General features: G+C 37.7%; 3 protein-coding genes across 3 annotated transcripts; 1 reads left to right on the top strand and 2 right to left on the bottom strand.

Annotated features, from left to right (window-relative positions):
* Window positions 1-741: 741 nt before the first annotated feature.
* LOC143469354 (kelch-like protein 25) lies at window positions 742-2880 on the bottom strand. The gene has a single exon (XM_076967019.1). The coding sequence runs from the start codon at window positions 2824-2826 to the stop codon at window positions 1099-1101; it is 1728 nt and encodes a 575-aa protein (XP_076823134.1). The 5' UTR covers window positions 2827-2880; the 3' UTR covers window positions 742-1098.
* Window positions 2881-6134: 3254 nt separating this feature from the next.
* Window positions 6135-8730, bottom strand: LOC143469355 (kelch-like protein 12). Its single transcript, XM_076967020.1, has one exon. It carries the CDS (start codon window positions 8420-8422, stop codon window positions 6779-6781), a length of 1644 nt encoding a protein of 547 aa, XP_076823135.1. The 5' UTR covers window positions 8423-8730; the 3' UTR covers window positions 6135-6778.
* A 475-nt stretch (window positions 8731-9205) lies between these two features.
* LOC143469702 (inhibitor of growth protein 1-like) lies at window positions 9206-13323 on the top strand. The gene is made up of 6 exons (XM_076967490.1): window positions 9206-11128; window positions 11264-11412; window positions 11637-11750; window positions 11934-12008; window positions 12237-12638; window positions 12830-13323. The coding sequence occupies exons 1-6, from the start codon at window positions 10978-10980 to the stop codon at window positions 13085-13087; spliced, it is 1149 nt and encodes a 382-aa protein (XP_076823605.1). The 5' UTR covers window positions 9206-10977; the 3' UTR covers window positions 13088-13323.
* The last annotated feature ends 77 nt before the right edge of the window (window positions 13324-13400 follow it).

Below are 13400 nucleotides of genomic sequence, written 5' to 3'. Positions count from 1 at the left end.
TAATTGCGTTTGTGTTGCTTGTTTGGGGTCATCGTTTTGTTGGCCTTTGTTCGAGCAGGACGACAGGAGACCTTCTTGATACAAATCCTACCAAGACAAAGAAGGAAAAGGTGACCAAGTAATAAACCGCCACCTAGTGTTTAGCTGCAATTGACACAAACTCAGCAACAACAAATAACAAAGTATCAATCACAGCATTATGAGTAGCCGACATTAACCAATTCAAAGCGAAGCAGAAAAGATTTTTACTACAGTTGAACCTTGTTGCGTAACTATGCTTTTCATTTTTCCAACGTTATGATGGATCAAGGGAAGAGATGTAACAGATGCAACAGTCAGAACAGTGTTAAGCAGCGTGTCTTGTTTAGTTAAAAAGCTGTTGCTGGGTTTTGCAGCTTTTAGCAGCGCTACAAAGGACAAAATGCTTTGGTTTTTTTGCACAATTTTCTGTTTCATATCAATTATTGAAGCTATATTCTAGATCGGTGGTTCTTAAGTTTTTTCTTATTTCCAGCTTAAGCTGAATCTCCAAATACGGGTTAAAAAGAGCACATTTTTCTACGATCTTTCTACTCTTGTAACATTGAAGGCGTAAAACTTTTTATATTACTTGAAGTAATTCAAAGATTTTGAGTCTGTTTTTATAATATTGATAGTTACCAAAAACCATTTAAGTTACTTTGAGTGTTTAAGTTAACTCTATTGTATCTGCATCTGATTTAGCACTCAGAAATGTAATTCTAATTTTAAAAATGAAATATTTATTTGAAATAACCAACTAAAATAAAATGCAACTGTGTTTTGTGGCATTGGAAAATTCTGATTTCATGCTAAGATCACCTGTAAAACATCTAAATATATGTTTTATATGTTTATACAACATCTAAGTAGCCTATGTGTTTTACAAAACAAAAAATTTCAACACACATTGAAAAATGGTCTGGAAAGGCCCAAACATTAATTGCTATTCTTATCACTCATGTAAGACTACATAAGGCTCAATGCAAAACACACTAAAGACATATCAGAAAAGAATACGTTTGCAGTGTAGTTCAAGAACTTGTGCAGGTTATTGTTGAGCATAAATGATCATTCAGTCTATAAATCTAGCTTCGCTTCCATTGCTTTTCGTTTGGTGCGCGTGCTGCAACAATTCGACAAAATGCGACAAAAAGATTTATCCCACACCCATAAATTTTTTACAGGGTCATACATTCCACATAGTTTATGATTTCCAACTACATAAATTTTTCCCTTAAAAACACAGGCCGAGTGCCCACTTATGCCATTACGCGTTGGAGCGACGTCCCGCCAGGTGTTGCTGGAAACATGATATGCTTCCACCGAGGAAATTGCCTTTTCGCAGCACAGTGTTTTGTTGGCGCTGGGGGATGTAATAAACTTGCGTCCGCCAATTACCAAAATGCAATCACCTAATAAGACGGCGGCAAAGCTAAATCTCTTCTGTTTCATGGAGGCAACAAACTTCCACGTTTTCCCATCGAAGCATTCCACTTTATTTGTGGCTTCCCTGAGACTAAGTTTGCCTCCGAGAGCATAAAGTTTACCTCTGCATGCAACTAACGAAAAACTTCCTCGTTTCATGTTCATGTTCGGTTTAATCACCCAGGATCGTGCATCTGGACTCAGACATTCCACGCTGGACAAAGCAAATGAATTTGCTGTGAGTAATCCACCAGCGATGTAAACGACACCGTCGTATATTGCACATCCCATGTTTCGTTTCTCAGCACGTTGTAGACCTTGAAACAGTTTTTCATGCTGTTTCGTCAGGTGACAAAAATCAAAGCAAGGACTTTCATCTGAGCAAAATGTACTATCATGTGCTGCTTGAATGGTGCGGATGACGTCATCCTTAGGAAGCAATGAAGATTGATTCTCGTCCAATTTAAAAACCAAATCATCAACACACAAGTCGTAATCCTCTGATACATTTCTATGTGGATTTGGATAGAGGTTTTTGATGTGGCTCATCCGATGCAGATCATAACTTGAGCAATGTTCGAATGAGTTTGCTGCTTTTTCTAACTTTACTGCGATATGTGGAACCTCTGACAAAAATTCGTCATGACGAACTCGTTGAATAAACGTCAGGGTAAACTTCTGAAGATTTAGTTCACCAAAGAAGAATTCAAAATGCTTCTTTCTTGACTCTGGATCGTGCTTTACCCAGGACAGGATTAGTTTGAAACAATCATGATTTTCATCAGTTGAGTTGATTGGTTTCTTGTAGTCCAAAAGAGTTTGAAAGTCGTTAAAGTCAAGCTCTAAAACTTGATCTTTCTTATTCAGTAGAAATTTATAATTGTCTTTCATAAAATATTGATACTGTTTAACATCTAGGGCATATTTCGTTGCAACGAGCCAGATTTTAAGAAAGTTTCCAGGAGTGGTGTTATCATCAATGAATTTGCCACAGTCTACCTTCACCGATGACATCATCAGAAAATCGGCTGCTTCCAGGATTTGAAAAAAGTTGCGAGGATTAATAACATTTTCATCGCTATATACGTGCTGAAGCAGCATTCCCATAGTTTCAGCTGAGAATTCTTTGAATATTGCTTTATCTTGGCTTACTGGTTTCAATTTTGAAGTAAACAAAATCCTAAAATATTCTGAAATTGAACCCAAGACACATTTGTGCACTTTAAACTGCTTGTTTTCGCAGATGATTGTGAAGTCACAAAAGGTCTGAGCACCCTCTCGGTCTTTGTTCAAACCTCGGGTGACTGAAGTTGACTTCCATATGAAGCGAGCAGAGTTGAACCGGCCGCCGTCGAAAATTTCATCAAATATTGTCGACATTTTTTATCCAGCAAAAATGTTTATCTGACCAACTTATTATCATTAATGCAAAAATATATCTGTACATGTAAATGAGTAATTTTGATTAACATTTTTCAACATCTACATTCAACAACCTTGCACTAACGTACACACCCTGCATCTTGTGCCGACGGACACCATTCTAAAAGTAAATAGCAGGAAGGGAAATGTAACAGAATAATGATTATATAATTATAGCATCAAGTCCTAAGCTATGGCGATTATCATATTGACCAATTAACACCTGTTTGCAGCTAAAATGGAAAGAAAAACTCTGCTTTAATTTTCCGTCCACTGCGTATACCTACACTCTATGCGTATTATCTTGAATTTGATTTTATTTACACTTTGGTTTGGCAAATTCAAGCTGTTGCTTGTTAAATTTATTTATGAATATAGTAATTAAGCTTACATTATATGATTTCAATGATCGAACAGACAATCAAACAGGCGGAAAGGCGTCTCACAAAATATTGCAAACATTTCAAATTACATTCACAGTATGACGTCCTTACTTTCATTAACTTTTAGTTATATTTATGCCTGATCGCGCACATAACTAACTGATTCAACGCTCGTCAATCAAAATTCGTTCTTTGTTCTGTGTAAAAGTCTCGACTCTGCTTCTTTTTCTTTTCCCTTGGTATTTTATCAATTATGACGGCGAATCTCAAATCAGCGAGATATCAACTGATTTCAGTCTTTGTGGGAAGCGACAATCTCTATAATTATTGTGTTGGCTACTGCTTTCCATTTTTCTTTGACTTCTAAATCTAAACTTTGTTCTTTCAGTATTAGTTCCGTTCTATACCAGTCCAGTTCAAAGCAAATTTTCGCCATGAAGGTCAGAAAAGTTGCTTCTTTGCCCGCACAGATAAAATGAAAACACGTAAATGTAAAATCGCGTGCATTTACGCAAGTTTATAAACACGCAACTTACTTCAACTCAAAAGTGCAAAAAATTTCTTACTTGAATATGCAGGATAGAGACAGGTAAACTTTTATACTAACAGATACAGCCTCGAGAATCATTGAGCTTAAAAGGAGAAATGGCTTTCTTGGAATTGCACCCACGCGAAATTGCAACAAAGTTAAGTTTATACTTGATAAATTTTTAACTTCAATAATAATCATAATTAGGTTTATAAGTTATTCTTTACAACTAAATTAGTTTAAAAGCGCAACTTCACAACAAATTATACTCAGGGGTGCAATAACGAGGTTACTTGATAAATTAATTTTTATATTACATGAATGAATATGTAATTGTGAAAGCACAGCCCTAATTGTAAATAGGCCTACGTAATAGAATTAACTATAACGTGTAACCCTATTTAACGTTTTCGCTGGTAGACTTAAAAGGTAGTTTCCAAAACACAATCAATTCACATTTACACTCGTGTTTAAAACAGCTACGGGCTTAATCTTTTTGATTTTGAGCAACTGGCCAACCACAAAGTTATAGAATACAATAATTATAGTCGTGTAGTGATATACAGCGTAATAGTAATAGAACGTACAGAACATGTACGCACGAAACTTCGTCCACAGCAAAAGCACGTCCACACCAATTTACAACAAACAAACGAAGCAAAGGTAGTTGTTTGAACGCCAATTTACAATAAAAGAACAAAAACTGAATCACATCAGACACGCTGAGACGCGCGATTTCACTTCGTTACCATAATTTCTGGTCAAACAATACACATCAGTGGTGTCAACATAGCTGGCTTGTGTAATACCACCAAATCATTAAAACACATGTCAACGTAGCATTTTAATGGTAACTTTAACTATTTAAATTTATTGCAGTAGTTTGTATGTTAACATTACTAACTATAAATTTTTTTGCCCATATCGTCGCAAAAACTCATCACCACATAAACAATAGCTCAGAATACTGTACAGGTATATTTTTACTTTTATAACCGTTAAAGTAACCTTTATAGTTGTCTCAATCCATGACAACATTATACGACACGCAAGCGTTAAACTGCGCCTTTTCCTACCTGAACCTGACCTACACGTCCGATGTCTTGCTGACCGCTATGCGCGCATGATTCAGACCGCGCCATTGTGAACTAAATAAAACGAAACATTCCAAAATGAGAAATTCAAAATGACGTCATGGTTTGAGCAGCGAGACATATAGGACTCATATAAAGTTGTGGCCGCTGAGAAGTTGCGCTTTGACGGTGGGAATTTTCTCTGAAAAACAAATCCATAGCGTGTGGACAGCGCGAAAAAGTTGATTGTTATCAAACAATTGACACCGATAACTATGGACAGGATGCCAAATCGGTAGCCTTCTACGACAAGACAATCTGAAGGCTCAAGATAAGCGCGGTGTTTTACCGGCCGCAAATTGCAATCAAGTTTCACAGACTACGATGTCTATTATGACTGGAGTGTCATGTCTGACCGAGAGCTGGATCTGGACCGCACCTACCGCATTTGGTGAGTGGTCACTTAAACCAAACTACAGTCATTGTACAAAAACTACTGCGGTCATTCTTTCACAGCCATGACCAAAATATGATTTACCATCATGAGATTTCTTAATATATCTTCGCTAAAGCTAGGCTATAGGCTACAACTTTTCAGAAATTATACTTGTAATCAACGCTTTTCGACATAATTGACAAGCTTGCAATCTTCTCTGTTTGCAACTCGTTGCCAACAGAGATACCCCGCCGAGAACATGATCTGTGACAGCATAGACCGAGGAGGATTTCACAATCTCAGACCTTGAGTATGTTAGTTTTAGGAGCTTCGAGTTAAACGAGATATTTTCATTTTATTATTTTTTTGTCACACTTTGTCATCTTCCTCCATTTTGATATAACACTTCGTATTCTTGCGAAAAGAAACAAAATGCTTTAGGTTATACTTGCTCGTCAAAGCTTTTTGAACAAGCCTCAAGTTGCTGTAGCAGTCTAATTGTTTTATCACAAATGTTGGGAATAATAAAAGTTCATTGCACATTTTAAATAGGTTTATGTAGGTACATATTAATCACTAATCTATGCATCATTATTAATATATTACATGTAGAAATTATGGCTGTCGGCACCATCGTGCATATATTCATGCGTAAAACTTAAACTTCTTTTCTTTTGACACCTTTCTTTCCATTTTCCACCGTCAATGGAAGTGATTTCCTTTTGTTTATAGCAGGGTTACACCTTCCTTGATATGAACGTTGTCGACCACATAAATATCTCCTTTGCAGACGCTGGCTGAGCGCCCACTTCTGGCTTTGTTCATCGGTACAACACAACGCCAGGTGTCGCTATTAAGATTTAAATATAAATAATTTGTTTCATTTGAAACAGAGAATAGTAAGACGACCACTCAGTTAAAAGTGTAAAATAACGAAACTCTCAAAACATTTTCTACACACGCTGGTTAATAAGATTTAAATGCAAACTAAGTAAAAAATACAATTGAATTTGTGATAAAAATACATTTAAGATAGAAAAACAAGAAACGTAAAAATTTAGTTGTAACTGACAGATACGAGCATCAGGCTCAACCGCCTGCGCACCGGCGTCGGACGTTTTCGCTCAAATATGCACAAATGGGGACTGGCTCCCTCATCAGGATGCGAGTGTGGTGCCACAGAGCAGACAGCAGACCATGTCATCAATAACTGCCCAATCCATCGGCCCCCACATGGTTTGCGTGATGGTCTGAAAGGACGAAGATACAATCACATGGCTGATGACCTCATGCCCGGAAATCTAGTCTGGAAGTGGAAAGAAGAAACGCTCAAACGACGAAGAAGACGAGCATAACTTGCTATACCAAAATTAGCTGTCCATGACAAACCCTGCAGTTTAATGATTGCACCAGTTCACAGCGCACGTACGTCATTTTTAAACATTGTTTGAGTCACAATCTTGCATTTGCCTGGATCAAATCAAAGCGATTATAATTTATTTCCTAAAGGAAGTTCATTCCATTCATCACGTTCTGGGTCGTATCTCTCCACCGATTCGTCAAGTCCATCCACCACGTAAATTTTCCCTTCCCACACGCAGGCTGAGTGTCCACTTCTGGCCTTGTTCATGGAAGCAACGAAACACCAGCAGTCGCTAGTGGGATCATACGCTTCCACGGTATTAATCGGAGTGGAGCGAAACGTCAAACCGCGTTTTAATGATTCAAGATCAAATGCGCCAAGCTTGCCTAGTGTTTCGCCCCCGATCGCGTAGATGCGATCCCGTAACACAACTGCTGGAAATCTGCATCTTTCCTCGTTCATCGGAGCCTGGATCTGCCAGGTTTCTCCAACCAAACACTCAACCGTTTTCAGAGCTTTCGTAGGTTTAGGGCTTCCACCGATTGCGTAGAGACGATTCCTGTGCCCGACCAGACCACATCCTTCCCTGGCTTGATTCATTGGCGGCGCATGCTGCCAACGTTTCCCGCTAAATTGGAAGAATTCAACCGATGTAACCCAGCGCGTATCGTGGAGCAAACCGCCGGCAACCCAAAGTGAATCATCAAATACGGTGCAGCCGCAGTTTCGCCTTCCAAGCATCATATAGAAGGCAGCGCTCGCCCATTTAAGGTAGGGCCTGGTCAAGTCTAAACACGCTACCTGCGACAACGACTTACCGGAATATTCTGCAATTCCTCCAAAAGCGTAAATCACGTCTTCTTTAATCAAAACAGAAGTGTCTCTGATGTTATGTGGGAGACTGGGCAGTATTGTCCACTCTTTTTTACCAACGTCATAAACGCGTACCTTTGTTTCGTAACGCGTCGGGTTTCTATATGCCGCCTTCTTTGTCACCACAACGCGTGGAGAAAGTTGGGTTTCAGATGTTGAAAACATTTGCATCGCGTCTTGGAGGAGTGCGAGCGAGTCAGGCTCAGATACAAAAAGTTCATCCCTTGACATTTCCCCCAGAATATCAGATGTAAGCTGCTGCACATCCACCAAAAGAAATAAGTTTTTAAAATATTTCCGGCGCTCAACGGTGTCATATTTTACCCATGCCATAATGCACTTGCCCAGTTTGACAGGCAACGCTCTTCCAAGATCCTTCATGTCCATGAGAGCCTTGAAGTCGTCGAAACTCAGATACAGAATATTGTCGTCTTCTAAGATATCGTTGAAGTTTAACCTGAGGAAAGGCTCAAAACACTCTAAATTTAGCGAGTAGCATCTTGCAACGCTCCAGTCCTTTTCAAACAATCGCAACGACATATTTTCCTTTAAAAACCTACCACACTCGCTTTTAATCAAAGGCATTTGAAAGTAGTCCGCCGCGGCTAAAAGGTCATGCACGTTGCTACGGGAGATGATGACGTCATTGGTGTAGATGCTATCCAATATCAATTGCATCATGTCGGCGTCGACACCGTCTATGTCAGCCTTGTTGTTTGATACGCCCGGGAACGTTGAAGTAAAAAGAGTTTTGAAATACTCGGACGCAATTGCAAGCACACATTTATGAGCCTGAAATGTTTTTCCTTCGCAAATGATTGTGAAGTCACAATACTCGTGGCAAGTCTTTCTGTCTGCGTCTAATCCGTTTAAAATAAAGTTGGCTTTATTATCCATTTCAATTCAACAAACCCTGGCAAAGTTCTATTTGCAAGATTTTGTTTTCTGTTGTCGCTGTAAAAAGAAAATTCTAAAAATTAAATGAAATTCCGATTTGAAATCCGTTATCTGGTGCGGGTGCTACGTGCTTGTATGCTACGAGCACTTTCTGTAGTTTCCTGTGTACATCATCTTATATGAATTGTAAGCTAAAAACTTGGACTTGAACCTCAACAATCAAACACATATCTACGCAATGCAATAGTTGAAAGCATATGCATCTTGCGAAATAATCAATTACAATTTCATCTTTCTGTGTATAACTACAAAATCTGTAACTTAAGTATGTTGGTTGTAATTGTAGTTGACAAACGAAACATTCATTCATTCTTAAACGCAGTCAGTCTGCAATATTATACTGTAGCCTACCTGTGCTAAATATGCATACCGGTACATCAAAAATTACCTAAAAAGCAGTGGAACCTAGCCCTAAAGCTACTAACTGCTTTCTCAACAGGCAAAGACGTTCTCTGATTAATGTTGAAATTTACAAAAGGCAAAGATAGGTCGACCGATCCCCGTCACCGAAAGTAGAGTTTCGCCTTTACCCATTCTTTTGTTTTGTTTGTACAGATCTGCAGCACAATGCCCCGCGTCGTCATTCATTTTGAGAACCTCGTAGGGTCACGGTTCGTTGAGCGTTATTCAAGCGTGGAGCTATCACTATCAGCACAGCCATAGCGTTTATGGATTCTTGTACTACAGTAGACCTACTGCATTATTGTAGGCCCAAAGGGCTACCGAGCTAAAGAAGCTGTTAAAAAGAGCATTAGCATGACCTATGACCTAAATGAAGTGAAATAAGTTAGATCTACCGGTATAAATATCAGAAGCTTTAAGCTATGTCTAAATTAAATTTAGGCTTGTACGGTAGGATGCAGGCTAGCCTATAGGCTATGTGAATTGACAAAAACTTGTAAGCTGCAGTACCAGACTGCTGCTGTATATATAGGCTAGTACCGGTTGGTTGTAGCCTAGTCCAACACCAGCTTATCTGCTTATAGCCTACGGTTAGCAGGCTGACGGTACAGAATGGGTAACTTTCATAGATTTTATAAGGTGTTGGACATTAGCATACTCATGGTTTTGTAACCTAGCTTGGTAGGCTAGTTTCATATAGAATAGATAGGCAGGTATAGCCTAGTGCAAACATGTACGATTTCTCTTTTCCCTTGCCCAAAACAAGAGTAATAAACCTATCTGTAGAAATTTTCCGGTCATGGAAGTCCTATTATGATTTTGCAACTTTGGTAAACGGATGGTAAACGGAACAGTTTCAAACTACTGAAGTTTGAAACTGTTGTTTTCCAATACTATATACCTGGAACAACAATTTGTCTGAGATTTTAGGAACTGTAAATTTTTAACTTAAACTGACATAACCATCATAGTGTTATGATGGCTGCATATGTCCTTTGTCATCTGCTGTCATGAAGCATTTTTTTAGATATAACTATATATATTACAATTTACAGTTATGTACTCCATTAATGGGCAGGCGATCACAACTTAGGAAACATAGCGATAAACGTTTTACAGCTGTTATGTTTAATGGAAAGTGCACAAACAATTTTCAAGTTATATAGGCCTAGGCCTATATGTATATAGTATATCCAGATTTTCGATATTGAAATTATGGTTTATTTTTATGATGAAAGATAAGTCACATATCATAGCATACACCTAAATTTTCTTTTTCAATATTCTCTCCCAACACTCTTCATTTACTGATATACACAATTTTTAAGATATAGTTTAAACAAATCTTCTTATATATTACAAAGTTCTGTTTTAACACCCAACCTTTACAAGTTTTTATGCACTTGATAACATTTCAGAATCTGCTAGAATTTGACTTTTTTGCTTTAGCCAAATGAAAATTGTAATTTGGAAGTTGGCCCAACAGCAGTTGTGACCAAGTTAGGTATTATACAGATATCCCCGTACGGCAGAGAGCAGTGTTTCCAAACCGGGGTGTCACGAGGTTGGCCTAGAGTGTTGCAGGATTTCCGGTAAACAAGAGATTTGCAGCATAATTTTTTAATCATAGACCTATTTGTTTTGTTTTAAAAGCTCCAAAATGGATCTTTTTCACATTACCGGTTACCAGCTTGTTCATAAACAACTCTAAAACATAAACTGGCAAGCACTTTAGAGTGCTGCGAACCAAAAAAAGTTAGGAACCACTGGCATAGAGTAACAGTCAGTTAGGTACTCCAGAAAACTGTTTGATAAAGTATCGTGGAATGATGTTGGCATAATTTAAATATTTATGCTCCCAAGATGTTTGGGAGGCCACTCAAAATATTCTCTGCACCCAGCCCTCTATAATACAGTGATTTAGTGACCTTCAGCCAAGTCAATAATCATTCTATTCTCTGTTGATCATATTGCACTGTTTTCGAAATGCTTTGCGAATAGTGTGTAATTCAGCTAGTATATAACACACACAGCTGTTGATTAAGCAGTATTATGTAATATTGAAATGCGTCAAACTCGAGACTAACTGTGTCATGGAAGATATTTCTTTTCAACAAACCACCGAAGAAGTGATCAGCTTAGCAACGATTTATGCAGGAAACTATGTAGACTTTGTTGAAAACTTGCCGTTTGAGTTGCAACGCAGTGTTACAAGACTGCGGGAAATTGACTGTACATGCAGAGGTAAGATCTTTGTAGTAAATGAATAAAAACTGATTGATATGTGTGTGCATGTATTTAATACATAAAGCTTATACTCTTCCAAAGACAGATGCGACAGTTGAAAAAATAATTTGATTTTTTCATTTAAAATTGCAGAGGTTTTATCTGAAATCGAAGCTTTATATTCGACCTTCACCAAAGATAAAGACATCAGTTTGAAGCGGCGAACAACGTTAATACAAATTCAACGTCTTTTCTGCCGCTGCCAGGAATTGGGAGATGAAAAGATCTCTATTGTACAACAGGTTAGCCGAGGTTGTAAAATACAGTCATAATGCAGTGTATCTATCGTCTACTGTCAACATAGGGAGTCAGTTATATACTCAGTTTTCTTTTTTTTTAGCTATGTATGCGTACTTAATGCATAGAATGATCTGTCATGTTCGATACATTATAGACTGTATAGTGTGTGTACATATATATTGCACATCAAAAAAAAATAAACTATTGTCATTTTACTATATTTTAGATGACTGAAACAATTGAAAACAAAAAGAAAGTGGTGGAACACTCCAGTTATCGTTTTAAATCTGCCTATTTACCTGAATTAAAGAATGAGTTTGGTGAAAAACGGGAACCGCATGTAAGTACATGCTTTTTTTCTGTGAAAATTTAACTTAAATCGAAAAATCATTTTTATATACTATTTTTATATTTTCATACAACTAGTGCTTCACAAAACTGCTCTGCTGCAGTAATTTCATTGATTTCTATGACTGAATGAGAGATTTCATGATTCAGGTTATAACGTAATTTTGTCACATAGAAACCTGATAATCATCGAGGAACGAAGAGATCAAGAAGACACCGACATCATTATTCAGAAAAACATCAGGAGAAAGTAATTCTTGAAGATATCATGCATTTTATTGACATATGCAGATAGCATAATATCTTTCTAAAATTCTTTATTGTGTTGCTTTGTTGAACATGTGAACATTTCTGTGTTCGGTACCAATTCACAATTCTGTTCATTACTGTACATTACTGACATTTCCTATCTGATTGACATTGTTGCCCAGACATTTGTTATTGTTTTTTCTAAAAATCAGCTGCTTTGTTTATGCAGGAAAAGGTTATAATTATGGACACAACGCCAGCTGTTTCTCAGTCAACTAACAATGGTCACGGAAATGGGTCAACAAATCATTCAAAACTGAACTTACACTTGCCACTTGAAAACACAAATGCACCAGCTGACTTTACTTTAAAGCCAAAAGATGAAAACTCCTCAAATAAGAAGAGCGAAAGGTCGGATAAGAAAGAGCAAAGTCCCACTTCCAGCACATCTTCCGGAAACATTGTCACCTCAACGACCCCATCCTCTTCTTCATCCCGAACTTCAACTTTAGCAAAACTTGCCGCTGCAAAATCTGCCGCACCGTCCAAATCTAGCTTGCCTGGAACAAGTTCTAACGGATCGAACAAGAATTCAATGAAAGGAAAGAAGAAGAAAAAGAAAACTGTTAAAGTAAATTGCCTTTTTTCTTTGTTTTTTTTACTCTGTTACTATGCAGGCTTTGAACATCAAATAGATCCTAGGGTGGATGTCTGGTGTAATCAATATTTCACCAATTTCTCAAAAAAACTGTTGCATTTATAAAATTTGTGATATTTATTATGGGGGATAAATTATATTTGACAAACAAAAACACTTTACAGCATCACGCCGACCCTGTGTCCACCCGCTCTCCATCACCTCAAGTGGACATTCCAGTTGACCCAGATGAGCCAACCTACTGCCTCTGTGACCAGGTCTCGTTTGGCCAGATGATAGGCTGTGATAACAAGAAGTGCCCCATTGAATGGTTCCATTTCTCATGTGTTGGACTCAGCCATAAACCAAAAGGAAAATGGTATTGTCCTGACTGCAGCCGTGATATGAAGGATAGAAGAAAGGACAACAAGAAGGAAAGATGAATTGAATATAATAAAAACATGTTTTTCAAACTACATTTTTCGGCATTTTACTGAGTTTGTATTTAAACTCCATTCCGCTGCTGAGAACGTTTTCAAGATGTTTTTTCCATTTCGATGTACATGATATTCACGCCGTTCAGTCATTCTGTGTACGATTTTGATTAATAAATGAAAAACTTTATAAACTCAATAAAAAGTATCATGAGAAGAAAGTGTTTTTCTTACGTGACAATGGTATGGTATCGGTATGCGTATTCAAATTCCACTGATTCAGTAAAATCTTTGAGTTTTGTATATTCTCACTCAAGTGTAG

The sequence above is a fragment of the Clavelina lepadiformis genome, chromosome 8 (genome assembly GCF_947623445.1).
Source record: "Clavelina lepadiformis chromosome 8, kaClaLepa1.1, whole genome shotgun sequence".
Taxonomy (NCBI): domain Eukaryota; kingdom Metazoa; phylum Chordata; class Ascidiacea; order Aplousobranchia; family Clavelinidae; genus Clavelina; species Clavelina lepadiformis.
The sequence above is the reverse complement of the archived record's forward strand: the minus strand, read 5'-3'. Positions and strand labels throughout refer to the sequence as shown.